This window comes from Apteryx rowi, unplaced genomic scaffold, assembly GCF_003343035.1.
Source record: "Apteryx rowi isolate R43461 unplaced genomic scaffold, aptRow1 scaffold_437, whole genome shotgun sequence".
Taxonomy (NCBI): Eukaryota; Metazoa; Chordata; class Aves; order Apterygiformes; family Apterygidae; genus Apteryx; species Apteryx rowi.
Genome location: NW_020450691.1, coordinates 57,993 through 81,942, shown reverse-complemented (window position 1 = coordinate 81,942; position 23,950 = coordinate 57,993). Strand labels below are relative to the sequence as shown.

The 23,950-nt window shown below is 34.4% G+C and overlaps 1 protein-coding gene across 11 annotated transcripts in view; it reads right to left on the bottom strand.

Moving 5' to 3' along the window:
- ZNF236 (zinc finger protein 236) overlaps nucleotides 1–23,950 on the bottom strand; it is an 86,939-nt gene that overhangs the window by 44,000 nt on the left and 18,989 nt on the right. For 7 of the 11 annotated variants that reach the window (XR_003255313.1, XM_026076699.1, XM_026076693.1 and 4 more), the window contains 8 exons: nucleotides 20,762–20,886; nucleotides 18,386–18,558; nucleotides 15,440–15,586; nucleotides 13,354–13,422; nucleotides 8,504–8,707; nucleotides 6,705–6,933; nucleotides 4,319–4,591; nucleotides 1,467–1,670 (listed from right to left, as the gene is read on the bottom strand). Coding sequence is in view for 10 of the 11 variants with exons in the window: in XM_026076699.1 (XP_025932484.1) it covers nucleotides 1,467–1,670; nucleotides 4,319–4,591; nucleotides 6,705–6,933; nucleotides 8,504–8,707; nucleotides 13,354–13,422; nucleotides 15,440–15,586; nucleotides 18,386–18,558; nucleotides 20,762–20,886 (1,424 nt within the window). In the remaining variant the exon portion in view is untranslated. Of the gene's footprint in view, nucleotides 1–1,466; nucleotides 1,671–4,318; nucleotides 4,592–6,704; nucleotides 6,934–8,503; nucleotides 8,708–13,353; nucleotides 13,423–15,439; nucleotides 15,587–18,385; nucleotides 18,559–20,761; nucleotides 20,887–23,835; nucleotides 23,935–23,950 lie in introns of those variants that run through there. The other 4 variants (XM_026076703.1, XM_026076695.1, XM_026076697.1 and 1 more) reach the window with 4 other exon arrangements.

Genomic DNA, 23,950 nt, shown 5'->3' with positions numbered 1-23,950 from the left:
CCAGAAAAATTACAACCATTTTTGTATTTCCTAGTCAATAAATACCATCAACCAATAGAATGAGAAATTAACATTTAAACAGGCAGCTCTTTGAGAATAGCCTTAAAGCCCTTTAAAAAAAAAATCTTTGTTTTAAATCTTTTAAACAAAATCTAAACCTACATTTTTGTTTTTTCTTTTTCTCATTAAAAGGTACCACTTAAAGACTAATATGAGTAAAGAGCAATAATACTAGTTTCTTGAATTCTCTCAAAGAAAGATTTATTCTAGGAAAAGTGGAAATATCACCAGTGGGTTGACAAACATGCCACCTTCTAGGGAGATGGTGGAAGTTCTTATTTCCACATTGCACATTCCAAACCCAGCAGAGTTCAGGTGTTATCAAGTATCTGTAAGAAATATAACTTTTACAATATTTCTTTTTTTTATTAATATTGCTTCATTTTTTCCACATACACCCCAAAAAAAGATTTTCACTAAAGAGATCTTGGTTTTATTGAAAAATTTTTTCTTTAATATCAAGAAAAGGACTGTAACTGTTCTTGAGGTTCACTCTGGACAAAATTATTTTGTGATCTGAATATCTGAAGCCATCAGCCAAGTTTTGTTGTTGCTTTTTGAAAACACTGTGTCAGATATAAGAGACTTGAAACAACTATTACTCTTGCATACAGTAATTCTTGGAACTAATGAAAACAAAAGGATTTTTTAAGACTAACAAAGAATTTAGGATAAGGATAGTACTCTATTGCATAAAGATGACAATACAGCAGACAAGGCAGGGGTTAGCAGACTGGTGAGTCAAACAGCAATGAGGAGTAAACATCTTGTCCAATAATCTGACTTCAGCTGGATGATAACATTGTCTTCATTAAGCTGTAAGACAACTTACCTTCTTCCAAAAGAGTGGGTTTACAAAACGATGCAACAGTTTTTCTACAACAGAATTATAAGGACTCTAGTCGCATGTTCCAGAATTACTGTCCTTTATTGAAATGTTACCACTAAAGATCATTTTAATTCAGTTGTGATCACAGCTACACCAAATTCACCAAAACCATACAACACACTTTGTGACTCATTCATATATGCAATTAGAATAAATTTGATCAGCTCAGGAAAAATCTAGACGTTATCACCTTTTCTATACCAACAATCCAACACTAGTTTACATTCTTCTGCTAATGGAATGTAAAAATGCATACATATTTTACAAATCCTACAAGATCTCTCTGTAAATAAAAAGATTGATTCTTATTAATTCAGAAAGGACAGAGGGGATTTAGTGCAAGCAAACTATGAAATATGGATCTTTCTGAAGCCTCTTTATTTCTACTGACTTATTTCAAAGTGCATCTTCCTGAGTGAACTCTGATTGCCTCTGATTTATTGAACTGTGACCTCTATTTTCCATTGAAACCCAAATTTCAAGTTTACAAATGAGTACATATTTACTCACTCTTTACCTAAATCAGTGATGAGTATCGGTTCTTGCAAAGGAATGTCTGCTACTGGAACACTGGTCTTTCCCACTCGAACTTTTGCAGGTTTACGCTGATGCCTCAACTTTCTTAGTTCAGTATGCTTAAAATGTGACGCAATATGGGTTTTCCTGTGGCCTGATGTTCTAAACTTTTTATCACAGTGAGGACAAGCGAAAGGCCTAACACCTGAAAAAAATTAAAAAATATTAGTTCATAATTTTATTCCCATCTCCCTAGAAATGTAGATTTGAAATACCGGTATCCAGTTGGAGGTTTTCTTTTCTCTATTTTCTTCTGCTTTTTTTCTGTCAGGGTGTTATTGCTAAATATATGCTTTATAAAAATATACTTTCAGAAGAGCAGAACAATAAAATCCACTCAGAAGTAAATATGAAATGGCTGAACTTTTAACTGTGGTTGTAACACATCACTTTAAGCAAGCTTGGTATCAGGAGAACGGATGATGCGAATATGATAGCAATTTTTAAAGGGTTCTGGGATCTATCAAAAGAACTGAAGATAACCAGTCAATTCTCCATGCAAAGAAAACTGTTAAGAACTGTAAGAAAAATGAATCAGCAAACAGACAAATGAGATAATAACAGGATGAAATAGATGAACAGTGATGTGACAAAGTTTAGAGAAATTCTAGATAAGTCCATGAAAAAAAAAATCAATTCAGTGCTTGATAGCAGTCAAAAAAGCAAGTCAACAGGAATTAAGAAAGAAAAACTTTAGTACTCCAAAACCTGGTATCATTTTGAACAGGACATTCAGTTCTGGAAACACTCTCTTTTCAAAAAGGATATTAGAGAACTTGGTAAGCTACAGAGACAGGCAAAGCTGATCAAACATATGGCTTTTGTTCAAAGGGAAATCCTGGACTCCTAAGGCCAGGACAAAAAGTTCTATAAAATCATTAGTGGAGAAAAAGCACAGGGAATAAGGATGAACTGTTCCTCACAATACAATAACTAAGGAATATCAAATGAAACTGTTAGGCAGAATATTTAAAGCAAAAGAAAGTACTTCTTCACATGTAGTTAAACACTAGAATTCATTATTTTAGGTTGTTCTAGTAGTGAGTTCACATGGGTTCAAAATTAATTAGATGAATTCTTGAAACAAAAATCTACAAAGTCCTGCTAAACACAGAGATACCGTCTGCTTCAAAAAGTCCTTGAACCAAAAATTAGTGGAAGCCAGGCCTGTATAACGGTAAGAAGCATAACTGTAAGCTTCCCCTCTTATTATGCTCTTCTGTAGTCCTCTACTACACATGATCATCAGAGACAGCACATTAGGCTAGATGAACCTTTAACCTGACCCAGTGAGCCTAACCCGCTGAACAAGATAGCAGCAAACATGATTCTCTGACAGCAAGAGCAAGCATGCTGAATGATGGCTAACTACATGCCGGAGTTCCACAAACATTGGACTACCCAGTTTCAAGCCACCTAGTGCTTTGGCCACTTTAACTCTGACTTCTTACATAAAATGTTTCAAAATGTTTCAAAGCGACAGATAAAGCACTGGTTTACTAGCTTAAAGTTCCATAACAAAGCGAAAAATTCTCTGTAGACAAGTCTAACATTGCCATTTCAGATTAAAGGCAGCTGGCTCTAAAAGATAATGGACACCAGTAACGCTAGATTATTGAATGTCACTTGTGAAAACTTAAATGAAGACATTTGCCAAAGTAATGCCTAACAAAGACACCAACAGGCAGCTCTTCTTAAAGGAGAAACTATCATAGGATATTTAGGATGTACTCAGGTGCAAATATGGAGCTATCCTATATGGTGCATGTACAAAACCATCAAACCATTGGTGTCATGAAAGCAGGCAGAGAAAAATTATGGACTTTTAACAGGAGAAAGTAAACATTAATATCCAAATTATAGTATCTACACAGAGGACACTGAGTGTTGTCACCATATTGATGCAGAAAATGTGAATGAAAGATGAATCATGGAAATGAAACAGGGAAAGTGTATGTTGCCAATGAATGATAAAGGGAGAGACCAATGCTACAAACATTTTTGCAGAATTCAGTATGAAATTGTGTTTTTGAGAAAGTGCAGATGTAAAAACAGGAGAGAAAGGAAAGAGTGTCACATTTATGAGCTTATCTGGCTGAAAGTATATTTACCAGCAAGAATAAAGAAAAAATAGTGGAAAATGACATTGTAGTTCAGCAAGAGTGGAAAATCCATTTTTCTCCATGCAGAAGACAGGAGTTTGGCAACACAAGGTGTTGAAGACTACATATTTTATGTAATAGTGAAAACAAAGACCATATAAACAAAGGTGTAAGCAATATAAGATACTGAAAACAGCTAAGTGGATGCAACACTAATCAACCAGTTACCGTAGAAAATAAAATGGAAAGTGACCAAATAGTCCTGAGTGATGCAGTAAAATTATCCAAGATTGAAGGGAAGGGAAGGGAAGCAAAGATGCAGAGTAAATACAAAAGATGACTGGGTGTAAGTAAAATCAGAATGCAAATTCTAAGAGTATGGCTTTTTATACAGCACAATCACATACATTAACAATAGCGATATTAAAAGGGAGCAAGGGCTGAATCATCATGAGAAAACTAAACATCTATGTCTTTTGTAAGAGCCCAAACAATGTTTCAAAGCCATGAAACACTATAAAGTTATGACAAAAAACTTAAATTTATCGGATAAGATGCTAAAAACGGTTTATTCTACGATAGATATCAATCGTGATAGACACCTTTGTAATTCAAGTGCTTCACATTGCCTTTTTTTCCTCAAGATCTCACCCAAATCATATACAACACAAAAGCAATTTTGAGGCCTTACCTGTATGTAGACGAATGTGAACTTTTAAACTCCCTGAGGTGGAAAAGCACTTCATACAAAATTGGCACTTGAAAGCTTTAATCCCAGTATGTGTTTTTATGTGTGCTGTGAGTGTACTCTTGACTGCAAAGGCGCGGAAACATTGGGGACACTTGAATGGCTTCTCATGAGTATGAATGCGAATGTGGCGCACTAGGTCACTTGGTTTTTTAAATTCTTTAGAGCAGTAAGGACAAACATGCCATCTTATTCCATTTTCTTCACGTATAGAACCTGAAATAAGGAACAACATTAAAAATGAGCATGCTGGAAATGTTTTAGAAGTTTTTCAAAGGTTCTACGACACTAACACCATCATACGACACTCAACACACTTTGTAGACAATTAACTTCTCTACCAGATAGATTTTACTTCACAAAAATAGTGAAGATTGAAATGAGAAAAACAAAATCCAAGAGAATCCTGTTGAAATTCATATATATTTATGCTATTAAAAAGGAGGAAGGAAAAAAAAGAACAGGAAACAAGCTAAGAAATGTCCAATATCAAGGAAGAGAAAGCAAAGAATGCAATTTGCATGCCACTTAGAAAAACAGAATGTGCATGTAATGCAATATAATAGACCAGGTAACTCCTTAATACTACATGTAACACAAAATTATCCAACAGTGAATACAACTCCTCAACCATAACCACACCAAACTACTTTAAGTACTAAACCTTATGTAACTCACTGGTTGGGATACTTTACATGGCCCTCTCTTCTCCAAATTCAGTAAGGATATGAATCCCTCAGTTCTCCAAGGACCCTGCTGGCCTTGAAGTTGTGTTCTGCTTTTATCTCCATTACTAACTCAATTCATGGTATAAGCCACAAGCACAGCTGCTGCAGAAGAACTGAATACTTTAATGGAGAATTACAGCTCCTATTTACAAACAGTACGGGTTGAATTTGGACTGAAGATTTGAAGGAGAGGAGTTTGACAGATATGCAGGAGTTTCACTTTAGCCCAGTATGGCCTATGCCATTTTAGAGAACACAGATGTACAGCTTAAATCACTTGTTTCAGATAACAAACTTACATTAGAATTTATTATAATTTAGTATTTTAAAAATAACAAAAGTTCTGTAGAAAGTCCTTCTGAAAGATTTATAATTTAAAGCTACTTCTTCATACAAATTGTTGTATGATCCAAGAACTCTAAGCACTCTCCTACAGCAACAGCATACCTCTGCTCAACAAAAATGAAAAAGAAACTTCTAAATCATATCAGGGGTTTCTATTAATTTCTGTTAATCAATATCAGATTAGCTTATTAAATTAAAATCAGTTCACATAGTTGTTCTTTTGATAAACCACGTCTATACACAGAGGTCAAGTTATTTCACTAGAAAATAATGGTCATGTTGTTTGACTGTACAGTAATGACCTTGTATTTTATTTGCAGTAACAGTTAGAGCATGTTGTTACTGTATACGCACACAGCACAAAACAGTTTTATTGCTACCAGAGGAAAAAATTAATGTTGATTTTTAGCACCGTTACACTGGACAACATGAGTTTTCTACTTTGGATCAATCTCTGCTTCCCTAGCAAAGAAAAAAGCAACATGAATGTACCTATGAAGTTATTACCTATGAGCTCGATGACTGCTCATTGTAGACTTGTCTCCACTTGGTCAGTCATTAAACTATGATGGCCGTACTTGGAACAAAAACTTCTAGCAACCTTGAACTAAAGTTGCATTAAAGCACAGAGACAAAATCCAAACTTGTATACGCACCATACAGTACGGATGTAAAATACTAACATATATTTATGATGACACCATCACATCATGACTGCAATTCCAAAGATAGGTAACATCAAAAGCATTATCCACTATGCCGATCTTGCATCCTTCTCTACATGGCCTAGATCAGTAAAGATTGGTACGAAGAAACAGCACTGTACTTTCTTTGTGGACTCAACTCCAAAGATGAAGTGTAGAGCTTGCAAGAACTCTCTGCTCTGGGGCAAACTATGAAATCCCAATCCTCCTCAGAGAAGGCGGATGGAAAAAGGAGGGGAAGCAGAAGATTTCTGTTCTTCCTTTTTCCTCCTTCCCTCAAAACTCCACTGATCCAGCATATTTAATAGTATCACATTACTTCATAACATTCTGGCACTTTTTTTACTATAATGAAAGATATAAATGGTATTGATCATAATTAATACATATCACCTATTTTAGATAAAAGTAGATAAGTACTGATTTAGTGCCTCTGGAAGTTCATACTTGATACACACTATGTTTGGGGAAATCCCTTTATAAAGCCACTAACACACCACAAAACACTATAGTCCTTACAGCACAAAAAGTAGCAAGCAGTAGCAACATTACCAGGTAAAAACGGTGACTTTTTCTTAATAACCTTTTTTTCTTTCTTTTCCAGTTTATCTGTACTCTCTTGCTCCTTATCTTGTTCTGCAGTATTAGAGTCAGCCTGATGATTTGAGAGAGGCTGGACATCTGGATTTTGATCCTGGACCCCAGGTGTCTTAGCCTGACTGCAGTCAGTAGAATGTGTAGAGACAGGAATTGAAGACAACCCACTGTTCTCTAAAGCTTGCTAAAACAGAACAAAACATTTATATTAGGAAAGAAACATTCCACAATTACTACAACTTTATTCAAACAAGTATTTAGAAGACAGAATATAAATGTAACTATATAAATTCTATCAAATGTCTTACCCTCCCAGAAATTCAGTTGGGTTTCTAAGCTGTTTCTTACACAATGCTAACTTTTGACAGTTATGTTGTTTATGAGATTTCAAGTTGAATTTCCTGCGCTAATACAAGTTCCAACAACTAACTTTCAAAACAGTGCCAACTTTCTCTACAGAATCAAGCATTTAACCAGGAATACAAAAGATATCCGATACGCCCATTAAACGAAAGAGTAGTTCCCCTTAAAAGGGCAAATTTGAAGCCTCAGCTTGCTGAGAAGCCATAGATGGTATAAAAGAATTAATAGTAAATCAAAGAAAGGCTTGGAAAAGCTCAAAAGCCTCTGTTAACAAATTACAGATAACCATCTGACTGACACAAGAGCAATGCCTCGCTTTTTATATCACATTGAAGGGACTGCAGTATGGACACCATTAAGGATACTATTGTGTCTGAAAAGGCTTCTGATAATTACTACAAACGCACATTTCAGCATGAATGTGCAGATATTTGATCACTTTGAAGAAAACCAGTTTTCATTTTTATTTTGTATGCCAATATGCTTAGCGATTAAATGCTTATCCAACAATTTGAAGAATCAACCTCAAAGACTGATTTTTTTAAATAGCTACCAAGTTACATTTCCTATTATAATTTACTGGAACTACATGCAATTCTCCAGATATCACAGAGCTCAGCATAGGTAATAGAGTGAATCTGCAGACAGTGACATGTAACATTCAGGTCTTCCAGAAAGAAATTCAAATGGTGCTTAAAAGACTAGAGATGAATAAATAGCTTAAAAATTAGCAGGCTACCACCAGTACTGAAGATGAATATTCCCTGCCATGTTCCATCCCATTTGTGCCTTTAAGCAGTGGAAGCTGCAGAACAAGTATGGACAGTTGAATTACTGCCCTGCATCTCTTCCACACAGAGCATTTCCTATTGCCACTGTCAAGGACAGAATACTGGGTTAGACAAACACGGGTCTGACCAAGTATGGAATCTTTGCACATATAGTCAAGATTGAAATATTTCACATTAAACAGAACAGGATAAAGGCCCAGAGACACTCTTATTTTTTAACTAGATAAAAATGCATTTTTTTCTTAATTACAGTTATGCTTGAAGAATGGCATAACTAAAGAACGTGTTGTAAGATGCTTCTAGGCAACAGAAAAAGTAATCAATAAAATGTTCATGTATGGGTCTGAACATTTATGGTATTCTTCTAGATCATCTAATCAATATTTATAACCTTGCTTTTGTTATATTATACAAAAAAATCTTGGCGTGTTCTGTAGCCGTTCAGTATATCTTTACAATTCTTTTTTGACCAATAATGAATCATTTAGAAATGCAGAAGGAATGCTATCATTGAAAATACTGAGAACAAACTTTACTAGAATAAAAACAATGAGAAAGAAACCACTGAAATATAAAACTGCTGTCATACACAGCTCCTACCTGCAAAATGTCTCTATTGATTCCCACTGTAATGTTGAGTTGCTGACCAGGTTGCTGAGGCTGGTTATTTTCTACTGGACCTGGTTCTGATAACTCAAGGAGCTGCTGGATCACATCAGTTACAGCCTGCTGTCCCTGATGAGTGGTAGCTGAAGACACCTGGTTTTCTGTCTGTTGAAGAAGTGGAGACCGAAAATGTGTTGCCTGAAATATACAGCAGTACACTCGTAAAGGAAGATGAAAAGTACTTATGAACCTACCTGATAGGCTCCATTATCTGAAATGTCTGTTAATTGTCCACTACAAGGACATCCACTTGTATAAGACACGAGTATTATACAAAGCTGTCTTTCAAGGTCTGCTCATTCTACTAAAGAGCTGCTTCTGTATATCCCTTTCCTGGAGTTCTTCCCAAACTGTGTAACTGTAAGCTTGAATTAAGTTTATCATAACTACTGAACCTTCAATTAGTTGAAAAAATAGAGACCAATTACTTAATTCTCCAAACAGAGGCCACATAAAGTAATTCCAAAACAGAAAAAGGGTACTGGGGTGGTCTTTTTAAAAAATTTGTATTTTACTTAGCCAAGTCCTTTGAAAAAAACCACCTTTTATTAGCTGGCATTCTTCGTGTGAAATTATTAGTGTTGCTACATCAACACTCATCAGAACAATCAAACTAGTAACTTTTTTGGTTTAATTTTCTCCTTTTCTCAAATCTCTTAGCTTTAAATGAATGTCTTCATATCCTAAAATTTAAATATACATGGGGCTTTGTCAAAAACACACTAATAATAATTTTAGCTTAATCCTAGTTATATCCTGAGAATTAGATGAAGTATTCTGAATGCCTTCGCATGAGACAATATAAAACAAATCGCTAACTCATTTCTCTTGCATGCATGCAAAAGAGTAGCACTTGCCATTTTACTGCTTTTAGTATTAGCTTGTCTTTTTTTCACCTCATTGTTTGACCAAATAAAAGGACTTCATCTCTTCAGATTAAAATTTGGCAAAAGTTCTATAAACATTTCAGTTATTTGACAAAATAAAATAAAATAAATCACTGCAGTGAAAATGCATATAGACAGAAACTGATGCAAGATGTTTTGCAAAAGAGTACAAAAGCTCTTTAGAGACTTTTTTTTTCTCCCTTAAAGCAGAATGAAGGAAGCTCTTTAGTAGAGTGGGAAGCCTAGACTAAAAGGTCTACAAAGACTAAAAGGTCTACAAAATTATCCCTGGCTTTAGCAAAAGAAAAAAAGTTGTTAATGAAGAAACTGCTCAACATTGTTTGACAAGAAACTTACCGTATTACATGTATTTAGCTTATGTATTCAGCTCATGTATTCATGTATTTTATAGAAGTTTATGCATATTCTCACAGAGGTAATCTTTTTTGACAAATAATACATATATGTGTGTACACATAAAGTTTGTTACCATTTCCATTAAGCTATCCTGTTCATTATTAAAAGCTTCAGAGGTCTCCTTCCAGATCTCACTCAGAATACTTACATATGGGACTTAAAAACAGCATAGAGAACGAGGATTGTATTCTCCATAATTCCACATTTTTCGATCAGAATAGTGGACCTTGTGATCACTTAGTCCGATCTGCGACATAACGCAGACCACACAACTGCCCCGAGTCAATTACTCCTTTACATAAAGTAACTGTACATAAATTACAGTATTTTTAACCTAATAATTGGGTATGGTAAATTTTTCTATTGCTAGCAAACTTTGACAAAGTGTTCCAACAGTTAGTCATCCACACTAAAAATGTATACTTTATTTCAAAGTGTGAATTTGTCTAGCTCCAACCCTTAAAACTTTTTTTTTTCTGTATTAAAGAGATTATAGATTTTTTCCCTTTTCTGCAAAACAGAAGCTCGTCATTCTTTAAATATTTTATCTGATGAGCAAAATAGATAAAGCTTCTTGAATCTCTTCAATAACAAAAYACATCATCTAATACTTTAAAAATTCTATAGCTCTGAATCCTCTTAAAACTTTGAATACATTCATGAACAGCAGATACTATAAACAGACAAACAATAAAAGCAGCAACTGCCACAATCAAATATAGAGTGCATATTAGCTCTTCACTTCTATGCAAGGCTTCTTCTTTATACAGAAAGACCACATTAATCTTTCCAGACAAGGAAAGCTGCACTTTCTGCTGATTTATCCATTATGACCTTTTCAATCCCTATTTCTAAAGGTAAAATCCTTGTCAATCTTTAACCTGCAAATACGGCCTATTTCCATTCTTTGATGTATGATTTTGTTCTTGGCCATATCAAAACATATAATGCTTGTTTGCACCCAGCTCACCAAGAAATCCAGATCACACTGTATCAGTGACTTATCCTCTTCATAAATTACCTCAATCTTTGTATTACCTTGATCAGTGATGATTTTATATTTTCTTCCAGGTCACTGATAAAACATTAAGTAGTGCAGGGTCAAGAATTAACTCCTAAGGGACCCCACCAGAAACAATGGTGATTCCCTGCATAACTACATTAAAAGTTCTCTCAGAAAGTTTTAAAACCACGCAAGGTGTATCACAGTAAGTTAGTAGGTCATTCCATTTGAAAATACAAAACACATTCTTACTTTCAATCACCTCTATTAAAAGAGGGAAAAGGAAGAATTAATAAGTGTCAGTAACTAGCTCTACTTACCAAAAAAAGGTAATGTTGAATAATAGAAAAATACCTATACCTTTGTTAAAGCCACGAGTAATACATAGTACAGATCCATGGAAAACTCAGAGCATTACCTTAGGTCAACCAATCAACAGCAACTGCACACAAAAAAAGCAAGCTGTGAATTTGAAGGCACAGAAAACAAGCAGATAGTATATTAAAAGAGGAATATTGGAAAACATGGGAAAAAATTGCTGCTGATTCATCTTAGTATTGAGGTTTGTCAATATTGGTTTTGGGGTGGTGCCATATGTTCCTTTTCCACAACATTGCCATATGCTTTACACTAGCTAGTTACTAGTTTAAAAACAGAAGGTCCCCTGGCAAGGGGGATGAGAATTCAGGTTTTTCTCTAACCACTAGACTAAAAAGTACCCTTGCTTGGTTTCCTAGACCCACCACACATCAATTGAAGCTGATTCTGCAGCACACGTTCACTCTTAAACTGCTTGGGGGCCCAGTAACTAAGGCATTCTCTGGAGAAGATACAGGTTTGAAGACCTAAGGCTAAGGAAGGAACTGGACACAATTCTCCCACCTTCTAGGCAAGAGTAATAAGCAATTCCAGAGGAGGAGGTGGGAAACTGGTTCCATTGCTACTGACTGGCACCCATCACTGGGAAAGAGCCTGGCACTCTGCATCAAGTGAAAGGGACCACACAATACAAAACACTGATGGAGGAGCCTAATTCCAATATTTAGATTCAATAGAAAAGGACAACAACTTCCTCTTCATTCATAATCTGAGAAAAAAAGTAGGTCATCAGTTCCACTTCGGAGCTTGCTTTGTTTGAACACTTTTGAATATAATCCACCCTATTCATAAGGCCTACGCAAAACAAAAATCAGTTAATTGGGGCAGAGCAGGGGGAAGGGATGAACAGGGGAAACCTATGCAAGACTTGCTCTTCAATATCCCATTGTTCTTAAAAAAGCTGTTCTAAAGAGATCAATATGCACTGATAGACCATAATGTTCATAGTCTGGACAAGCTTTTTTCCCTTCTAGAACATCAGTCTGACACAACTATATGCAGATTGTAAATCTACTGGATTAAGTTCCCAAATAATTACAATTTTAATCATAATAAAAGTCATTTTAAATTGATGATTATCTTCTTTGCAGACCTATGGTCCTCTTTCCCCCCAGCATCACTTCTGATACCACTCTGAAGTTCCTGACAAGGAAAGTAATGTCAACTGGTTAAAAAATGAAAGTGTATTTAAAATTAAACGGCTTTTGAAGAACAGCCATTTTTAATATTTTTTAAGCTTTATAAGGAACATTTTGTATAACTATTTGATACGACACACAAGTAATCAGTTAGTTTACATCAGTTTTCTTCAGTTTTAAGTCAGTTGATCCAAAAACACTGATTTCCCAGTAAAAGAGTAAAAATAAAGTGGATAGACTGGTTATGGTGACTTTAAAGAAACACTGGCACATTTCCTAGTCCTTGATTCTGTGAACTCTAGTAGGTGAGCAGAGAAAAAGTGGCTGACGGAAGGGAAGGGGGGAATTTAAGTCATGTTAGTCTGCCACTAGGATACAGTGCTGCAACCCACAGGCAACAAACAACTGCTGCAACAAAACATGCTACCACTCTCCCTGCAACCAACACCTCAATATCTGCCTGTCTCCAAGAGCGCTACATAGGGCATTCTGGAAAGCCAGTCCCTGTGTCTTCCTCCCACAGCTCTGCAGGCTCCTCCTGATCCACAGGGCTCCACTGCTACCCAAAGTCCAACCAGCTGAACAAGCACAAATCAAGCACCTTCCCTCTCCACCCAAATCGCAGCTCTCCTGTGAATTCAGGTCAGATGCGCAGGATAGTCCGACACTTACGAGACTCCTTACTCTCCTCTGGTCTTTGCATACAGCAGAATATTTGCCTCCGTTTTGAAGATATAGTGAACAGAATTGTGTGTAAAACTCATGAACATAAAATGAATGATCCATACAACACCTGTTTCATTCACCAAGAAGTCTGCCTTCACATATTAGCTGATCAACTTATCACAGAGGACAGTATCATATCTTCTTTCACCACATAAAGAAACATTTACAAAATTCTGAAAAGTTTCTCCCCCTTTTAGTCTTGATACAAAAATATAGAGAAAACTTTATACTTACATTCTTCCATTTGCTATCAACATGTTGCAAAAGATTAGCAGGAGATGTCAGAGACTGGGCGACAGAGTCCTATACAGATGTAGGAAAAAAGGATTTTAAGCCATTGTACAGAAAGACAGTTAATATTACTCATAAAAGTAGAACCGTTCATTTTGCTATAGTATGGAAGCTTGGAATAGAAAAAAAAGGAGATTTTATGGGACAGATAAAAATTTACGTAGGACTGCCAGTGTTGTTTCATAGTTTATATATGTTAAATAAATGCAAATTACAGAAACTGATACCTAAGCTATAAGCACTGACAAGACAAGATAAGTAACAGCCTTAACAGTAAACATATTTTACAAGACATATTCATGTACCAGACAAGAATGCATTCTTCGGTAGCACAGCACTTCAAAAGCCTTCAACCTTTAGAACCACGTAATAGAGACAAAATCATTGCTCTTCCCCTTGTCCATACTAAGGGATGACAGTGACTAATCAGAAACTTCAGTAAGGTGGAAGTATTATACTTGATACTTGATATACTGAAGATTGATGTTAAAGAAGCCACAAAAGTTGTGACCAGAATGAAGAAGCTGGTTCTAAGCTAAGAATACTAGCACTAATTTAAGAATGTACCATCTCTCTATAGCAATAAAATTAATTAATTAATAAATCTCTGCAGTTTCAGATACAAAATTAAATACAGAAAGAGTAATATTGTTTTAACATGTCATTAATATGTCAGTCATCTTGTTCTTCCTTGTTAAATTGGCATTCTTTTTAAAAAAACATTCCCCGTTTTGCTGATACTACTGTAGGGATGTATTCTATATTTTTCCACTCCTTCATGCAAGCAGAGAAATATGCACGAGGCAAAGAGAATGGCAGTATGCTTCTGTGACAGCAATATGCAACTGAGTTACTACGATGCAAAAACAACAAAACAAAACAAGAAAAACACAGCTGGCCAGCAAACATTACGTAGTATGACACCTTCCACTTCCATTTGGCTTTTAAGATTACACTTATGAATGTCTTACAAAAAGATGTAGAGATTATATGTATTTGTAAGCAAAGAGGACACATTAATCTTTTTTTAATTAACCTGAAGAGATCAATAGCATCTACCATATTAAAAAAGTTATGAAATTTAGAAAAAAACAAATGGTTCTCCAAACACCACTAACTAGACACTTGTTTTAAACAAGATACAGCTGCATAATGAAGGTGAGACTTTAAATATTTCACCATGTTTATGACATTGTCAGAACTCTTGAAATTTAAGTTTTCAAATTTTTTTTTTACAACTTTAACCCTCCTCTTCAAAGACTGAAATTGCATGTCATATGTTGAACTTAAAAGCATAAAAGTTGGAAATGATGAGGAAGAGAGTGGAAAAAAAGATAGAAAAAGTAGAAGGTCTCTTCAAAGAACATATTAAATAATATTAAACATGTATTGGCTCAAAAAATGAAATGGGCTTATGAAAGACGAATTGTTTTCTTCATTTTAACTTTTTCTTGTATCTTGGTGAAGTAAAAAATTTGGTGATTCTAACAAAGCTAAGATTTTTCCTTTATGATCTGTCAAATAACAAGCTAATATTTAAAACAAGTTATCAAAAATACTGAGAACAAGCATCTAGTCTGTGTTCATATGGACTAACATTTTATCAATAATTAACCTCTGCAAATGAGTTAAAACTAATAAATAGTTTGAATAGTCTAAAGTCCATTGGTCTGGTGAAGCTTCTCAATTATTTTCATGTTATCTACAGAGAGGAAACCTTCCCCCCCATTGCCACCATCTGTAAGTAGCAAAGTTGTATTTTACTTAGTTGCAGAATAAAATTGTTAATTTTTCATCTAAACCCTCATCTAAACTCTCAAACTGTAAATCCTTTTTTTTTTTTGCATTTGCTGTGCCAATATTTAACTAGATAAATTGATTCCAAAAAAATGACACAAAACTTCAAAAAGATATTCATAAGACAGCTACAGCTTTTGTAGTTCTAACCTATCTGAAGAATTATGGGAATTAAAATATAAAATAATTAAATTCTTGAAAGCATTTATGTAATATAGCAAGGAAGGCTTACCGCTGTACCATGAGATACATCTGTTGAAGAGCTTGCAGAATTCTGTGGACCACCCATATGCATCTTGCTGATATGTGTATTTAAGCTACCCAAGCTTTTAAAGACACAGCTACATTCTGTACAGTTATACGTAGGGCCATTCTTAACCTTCAAGAAGACAAAAAAGTATATTTTTCCTGAATATACCTAATACTATCTTTCTTATCAGCATAAAAAAATACATTATAGAACTATGAAAGAAAGTTAAAATGTTTAATTTCCCCAAGCTGCTGATGTCCAGTTATAGGACAGGTCTGATACCTCCCTGAAATCAAGCAAACTGTCATCTACGTGCATGACAGTCATGTCATGACTGCCTCTCAATTTTAGGAAGCACCACAGAGCAAAACAAATGTCATTTGGCAAATGAGGCCTTGGACTTTTCCCTCCTTATAACTTCCTAGAATTACACACTTAGAAACAAAATCCAAAAAGCAACTTCACCAATTAAGACTTGCCTGAAGATGTAATAACATACATATTTAACACAAATGAAAATCAGGAGATACGAAGGGAAAAGAGGCAGATAATTTATCTTCAAATTTTGTTTTTTCTGTTTACTTTTACAAAAATCTCTTTTATAAGTTTCCAAGAAAAAAAATCTGTTTTTAGGTAACAAAGTAAAATGAAGGTGAGATGAACTGGGTCAAAGACCATAGGGACTGCATGGAAAAATTAAAACAAACAAACAAAAAAACATGTATGAAGGGCAGCAAAGTTTAATGATGCAGTTTGAACTGAGGGAGTACAGACAGGATCAGAGAGTAACCAGCAGCAGCTTGTTTGGGACTTCCACAGCAAGGACTGGAGGASTGTCCACATGAGATAATTAATATAAGACAAGGCAAATAAATTTCCAGTTTCCAAACCATCTTCCTTTCCCCCTGCTTCTCAGATTATCACGAAGCTGTAAGAACCAGTGCAGCGCTTTCCACAGATGGGGGACAACTCTAGCATAGCAAGACTCGGTAGTCCAACCTGTAAGCATGCATGGGGTAGGGTAACAGGACCAGCTCCTGGGGTTACAGTACACACAACACACTGCAGGCTAGGTATCAACTACAAGTCACTTATTATGGCCTCACAGGCTCAGTTTGGGAACACATGCAAAAAAGGGATCTGTACTTAAGCTGTTTGCCAAGTAGATGTTTTTGATGACAAGATTAGCACACATTCCATTGGAAAAGAGTTAAAAAGAAAACGAAGGAGGAGTTTACTGTTTTTGAAGCAAAAGATCCTAAAGGTTTATCAAGCATAAGGAAAGATTTGTGAAGTTGTTTTATAAAGAAAAAAATTCTGATGGGATATTATAAGAAAGGTACAGTGGGAGAAGAGGAAACAGTCACAGAATTTCAGTGCTTAAAGTCTTCAAAAGAGCATATATTGCACTGCTGTCAATATAATATGGAATACTGTATTCCCTGACAACAAGCTTGAACTGGTAGGAAGACATTTCAGAAAGAGGCATCAACTCCTAAAGTACAGGTAAGACTGAACAGTGATAGATTAAGTGAGAATCAACCTGTTTCAACTATCAACTGTTGTGAGTTTCTGTGACTGTTTCAGAATAAAATCAAGAATCAACAGAGTCCTGCAAGTGGGCTTGAGGGAAACTCAGCAACAGCAAGAAAGAAAAATTAATAAAACAGCCAAAGCAGTAACTAAAATACAGGTTCAGGACCAAGAAATGCAATAGGATGCGATGAAGAGAAAGCACTTAAGAAATAGTGGAGAAAAAAGCGCAAAATATTTTCGGTTGGATCCCAAATACCCCTGTAATATTGAAAAAAAAATCAGCAATGTAAATTAGGAAATTATTTCTGCTGTATTTTTCATGCTGCAAAAAGCTATACTATATAGGAAGCTGTGGATAATGAGAAAGACTAGTCACACTAAGTCATACAAAATGTAAACATATGATTTAATATAATTAAGTGAAATATAAAACACTAAGACATATTCTACAAGGGACTGTAACTTAAAAAGCAGAAACTCTAACACCCTGAGGGATCCTTAGGAAAAAAACTAATAAATAAGATCTATCATTGTAACACAACACTGGAAATTGAGAAAGCATACCTTAGACATAGAGTTAAGAGAAAGAATGAGATCAGAGAGATGACATCCTGCATGCGGAGGGGTGGGGGGAGCTGCCTCTACCCACTTGCTTCCTTTCAGATCAAAACTAGGTTTCTTTCTATGGGTATGTTCAACCACAAATTGCCAGAGCTGATTTTGAAGGAATCACTGAACAAAGTTCCACTGTCAGTGCTGCTCAGGAGATTGTATTACATTATCATAGCAGTATCTTTTCTATCTTAAAAATCATTTGTCACAAAGAAAAAAATGTATCAGAATAAAGAGGTCTGAGATACTACTGTTTTTTGGTTTTATTTTTATCTTCTACTGTAATTTTCTCCACCTGTAACTGAAAAGCCTCTGAAAAGATTTTTTAAAATCAAATCGAAACAACGTTCACACAAGTTAGCGGGCTCCTATTTAGTTTGAAATTTCTTACCATTTTCTTCTTTGCGGCTTTTGGAGAACCTGCTGTTTTAACCTTCATCTGATTCTAGTTCTCATTCTCCCAAGGCTGATGTAAATGCATTTTTATATATCTAAAAACACTAATAGATTATCTATCAATGTACTGAAAAGACAACAGTAAATGAAGATTTTCCTACTTATCCTAAGTAGCCATTTATTCAGATTAAACTATTTTGGGAAAGCTGAATTTGCAGGTAAAACCAGCAAACTAGAACGTATACTACAGCAGGGAATCTATATTGGCTGCAGAATGCTCCAGTGAGCTTCGGAATAGCAAACAGGACAATTTAAATACTGAGAAGGTTAAATACCAATAAGCAGTATATTAGTACCGATCACTTTATGAATAGTTGTATTTACCTCTGAATGAACTCTCTGTATGTGTGACTGAAGATTGCCTTTCTGAGAAAAGGCTGCAGGACAAAAGGCACAAGCGTGAGGTTTTTCACCAGTGTGCTTGATCATATGGGTCTGCAATGCCCCCTTCTGGTTGAAAGCTTTTCCACATTCGCTGCACTTGAAAGGTCTTTCACCTAAAGGAAAAAAGAAGGAACTAAGGCAAGGGGCTTTACATAAGTCTGTTAGCAATTATGTGCATCTACAAGAAAAATCGTATCAGATAAAATATTGCATATAGATATACATACAAACATACCAACACATGTTATCAAGTGTTTTGACAATGAAATTGTCTATCTCAACCACTAATTTCAGTATCTAATATGATTAAGATGTACCTTTGTGAAAAAAAATTTATGACCTAGCTGATAATTATTAGTTACAATTGGTAAATTAAATGAAACTTGTATGAAACAACTGTTAAAAACAGCTTTCCTCAACCTGCTGTTTGGAAGATCTTAGAAGCTGCTATGCAAAAACACTTGAGGAAAAGGGGAAAAAAAGAAGATCAAAAAAACATAACCTATTCTTCTACCCCAAACTCATAAATCCACAGGTAAACAGGGAAACACACACACTGGGGGGAAATAACAGTAATAAACAACTAATATTCAAAAATTTAGCTTATTTAGTTTAAAAATTGTGTTACAACAACATTGCAAAAATGGCCCGTGGTCCCCTCCCCCAATGAATATTAATAGTCATTCATTTCTCTTTACCATCACCTATCAAAAAGCTGCAATAAAATGTTTTTATTATTTGAGATATTGTGCATCCTGCTCAAAAATAACTTAAAAACATCTTTTTTTTTTTTAATATTTCATACTACTATTGCGTAGTAAAGAAAATCCTAGGCAATATTGTTACAGGAATGCTGTCACAATTTCCTGATTTTAGTATTCCCAATGTTGTGCATACTCATAATTATTTGTACATTAACAGATTAAACCTGAAAACCTTCCACAAATCCTTAAGTGAAAAATAGAAATGTATCAATATAAAACAAAGGTGAATTTAAACAGACATTAAGAACAAAGTTCACTTTCTTACCATCTTCTATCTTAATTGAGTACTGGAAATGGCTGTTGTGAACTCAATATTAATCTTTTTTCTTTTGGTGAAACAGTTTATCTGTGGTAATTCCAGCATCTGGAGAAAATTTAACTCTTTGCTTTGTTACAACATTTCTATAGCAAAAAAACTATAGTTGCTGAACATTATATCTGCTATACCAATAAGTTCTACTATGCGCTAAGCATTATGCACACAAAAGCAGTTTTGATGAGTATTTTTATATTATTTTCAGGTATACTGATAGCTGTAATTACACATAGTTCCAAATGATAAATTCTTAATTAAACACCATAGTATTTGAAGTAAAGCAGCTATTTTTTGAAATAGATTGCAAGAATATAATTTACATAGTACTAACTATGAAAGAATGTATACGTTCTCTACTGCTGCTAAAGGTTTTTGAAGATGTGGGGTTTAATGTGTTGTTAAAATTCTTAACACCGATTCAGTTCTTGTTGAAGGACAATGACAAAAGTCCTACTGGGATTTCATAGGTCAAATGCGTAGCCTCTACTAATAGCTACTGGTGGGCCTATAAAGGCAAACTTAAGCTAAAGAAATGCTTCTAAGTAACTTCCATTATACAAACTAAATCCTAATTCTGTGAGGAAATGTAAAATTCAAGACTTAAAGATTCTAAATTCTTTAAAGCAGAGATCTTCTTTCCTACATATTTTAAAGAACCTCAAGCAACTGGATGGATAATAATCCAATTAGCTACATATTTAAAGTAATAACATACTTCATAAATTAAATTAGTATTTACTATTTGGAACTAAAATGGCCCACTGTCATGTGCAGATAGGGACTATATCTTCTATCTGTGATTCCTCCAAAAGACAAACATCTCTCTATTCTTCCAGAAGAATTACAAATGCACTTGAACTTTTTGAAGCTTTAAGAAAAGTGTCTACAGTGTTATTTCTTTAATTCTAGCTACAAAAGCTAAAATAATGTATCAGAGAATAGACTCTAAAATAAGAAAGTTATTTTTCAATGACTTTTTGGATATTATATTGAGGCAACTTTTAAAGCAGGTAAAGGGTGACCTCTTGTGTCACTGTTTTGTAACTAAAATCTATAAAGCTTCGAATGATTCATATTAGAGAGTCACATAATGGAATTTGTTTTCAGCAAACAGGTAACAGCATATAATTTGCCAAACTATTGCTTCAAGTCTTAACACAGAAAAGTATTTAGTATTTCAAAAGTAATTGAATTTTGTAAAAACAACTGCAATCTAAAATAATTACTTCGTCTTACCTGTATGTATTCTAACATGTCGAGTTAACTGACTTGGTTTTTGGAAAGTTTTTCCACAGTGCGGACATGAATAGGTAAACCCACTTCTGTCAATGTTTCTGTTATAAGATCTTGTATTTGACACCCTGGCAATAAATTAAAAAAAAAATAAATAAAGATACCTTAATCCCCATATTAAACAGATTATTTAGAAGAAGCTTATTTTACTACACCATTTTTAACATACAGGTTAAATTTGGTGACAATGTGCAGTATCAGCTATATCAGTAAGTTTTCTTCTACTGATATGAAAAGGGCAACGTTAACAGTTGTCAGTCTTTTTCAAATCCACCTGCACAACAACCACCAATAATTTTACAATTATTTCGATAATAAACCTGATACATCTCAGAGGTTTTCCAGAGACATTTTTACTGTAAATTCATGTATAGAGTGACTTCACAATTACCATTCTGGTGGGAATTTTGGAATTGTTTTCTTTTGCTTCAACATAGCAAGATCTTTTTTCTTAATTAGAATTTGAGTATCTCATGAATTAGGACGCAATTACATTCTCTGCAATCTAACAAGAACAGGTTTAGCATTTAACACCCTAAATATTCACCACCAACCCACAAATACAAATTATACGCTCCACAAAGTCATGATAACTGATTATATAAACCCTCATAATTCATTTCTCCACAAATAAACCTAGTTAGTTACAATGACTGCTGAATGCGGAAAAACAACATAACTGAGTTTATGCTGGAAAAAAAAAAACAAAAAACAAAACCTAAACCTAGAAGATCTTACAAGCCTTTACAACAATTCAGCTAAAGCAGCTGCAACAAACAGGTAGTGGGCAAACCAATATGGTATCTGTAACACTACACATATTTTCTAAAGTGCCTGAATATTTACAACTATATAATAATTCAGTTTGTCAGTATTGATTAAACACTAACAGAAATTACATAAATTTAAATACCTGGTATTTTCTATGCAACTGAGAAGCAGGAGTTAACTAACGTGGAGCAGGTATGCAAAATATACCACCACCTTCATACTCAGGGTGGTATAATAATAATAATAATAAATTGCAGAAAATTAAGAGTATGTGCAAAAGCCACAAAGTCATTAAACTTTTACTCAAATGATAAATCTTTCTACACTGGAAGAATGCATATATTTAGGGCCTATTTAAAGGATAGCACATTCTCCCCTCTGATTATTTCAAACAAATTGTACGTACATTTTTAAACTCTGCATAATCTTGCAGAAGCAGAGGAGTGACCATAGAATTTGGGTAATATTTTTACTTTTGAATATTAATTACATCTGCTAAAATTTACTAAAGTATCCAGAGCAAAATCCACTGAAGACTAAACAGCAGTGGAGAGAATAGCATGGATTTTAGAGCTTCTAGTTTCCATCTCAAGGCAGATCTAGACCAGTCTGACTGTCAGAACACACACTCTGATGAGAAATGACATCTGATTGAACTGTTAGGTGTGACACCTTGCTATGGAAATGTTATCATAACCAATTTGGAGACAACTGTGGAGATACTCCTTCAAGATTAGACCACTGCATTAAATCTAAAATATTTCATCATGCATAGTTACACTGACAATTATCTTACTAATAAAGGATAGACACTAAATTTAAATTATAATTCCTATAACAATTTTCCATTCAAATGTTTTAGGAGACAGAAGAGATCTGTTGGGGAGGAAAAGTACAACTACTTCCTGAAACAACTTAAGGGAGGAAAGCTTTCTGTAATTTTAAACACTAAAATAATTTTTTGAAGCTTCTTTTACGATGAAAAGCAGAAATCATAAATAGTATTTTTAACTACTGATTTATATTCTTTAAATAAACATACTCTACACATTCAAACAGCTAAATAAAATATTAACTTTTCACTAATTCATATAAACAATATGAGACAATTATGTTAAATCAAAAATCAGAATTTCCATGTTTTTCCTTCCAAAATCATTTCTACTTTGGACATTTAAGAAAACTGAAACACAGATCTGAGCAATATTAGCTTTGAGATTAGGGAAAGTAGGAATACTCACGCAATTCATTAACCTGGCTCATTAATTTAATTTATACAAGTTGTCTTGGTACTGTTGGTAAATGACAGTAAAGAACAGCTACGGACAGTAGTTTCTTGAATGCTAATGCAACACTTCTACACCTGAATATTTTGGCCGGTGTTATAGTCCTCAGAGATCTCTATCAAACCAAAGTGCAATTCCTTCAGATTGATAAACAAGGTAAATCTCAAACAAGGAAGCTTTGGATCAAAGAATAATCCATGTATAGGAAACTAAGGATAAACAAATGATGGAGCTTTGCTCTCTTCTGCAAAGTCAGAAAAGCCGTTCTTAAAGAAACAATCTGTGAATTATATGCAGCATAAAATTAAGGTTGCACAAATGATATTTTCTCCTATTCTGTCATCGAGCATCCCTTCCCACCAAAGATTAATACCATGTCAAATTCTTTTTTCTTCCTTGCTGAAAAAGCCTTTTCAATCTTGGACATTTTTAACAAAAGTACAGCAAATGAAACACAGAACTAGACTTAGATCTCATTCACATCTTGCACACTTTGAACAAAACGTACCATGCATAGTAATCTCTCAAAATCACTGCCATCATATTATATTCACTCATCTATTCTTCACTTATTCATCCTAATTTACACAGGAGGTATTCACAAGAACTATTATGCTGTGTAATATTATATATTTATGTAAGTCAATACAAACAAAATATAACTTCATACTTCAAACCCTCAATTTTCAGTTTGCAAATGGAAAGCTGCAACAATTCCTTTTGGAACCTCCTGGAACATAACTATTAAGACCTCCCAATATCCATCATCTGCTTACATAAAGAAAAGGAAGTATCTGATATTTCTCACTTTTAAATATATATTGTTCCCCTCTGTTGTTTGTAGAAACAGAGTAAAGGTTAAAAAAACAAGTCATCTGTCAAAATCTTACATTTTCCTAAGGTGTAAACTAAATCAATAGAAACAATTTTTTATTTCTTCTAACTTAAAATAATTCTCACCTTCTTAAAAGTAAAGTAAGCTAGACAGCTGAAAAAAAGRACAGAACAAATATTCACCAAAAGAAAGAAGTGAACTATTAGGCCTCTTTTCCCTTGATTTTATGCTTTTTCAGAT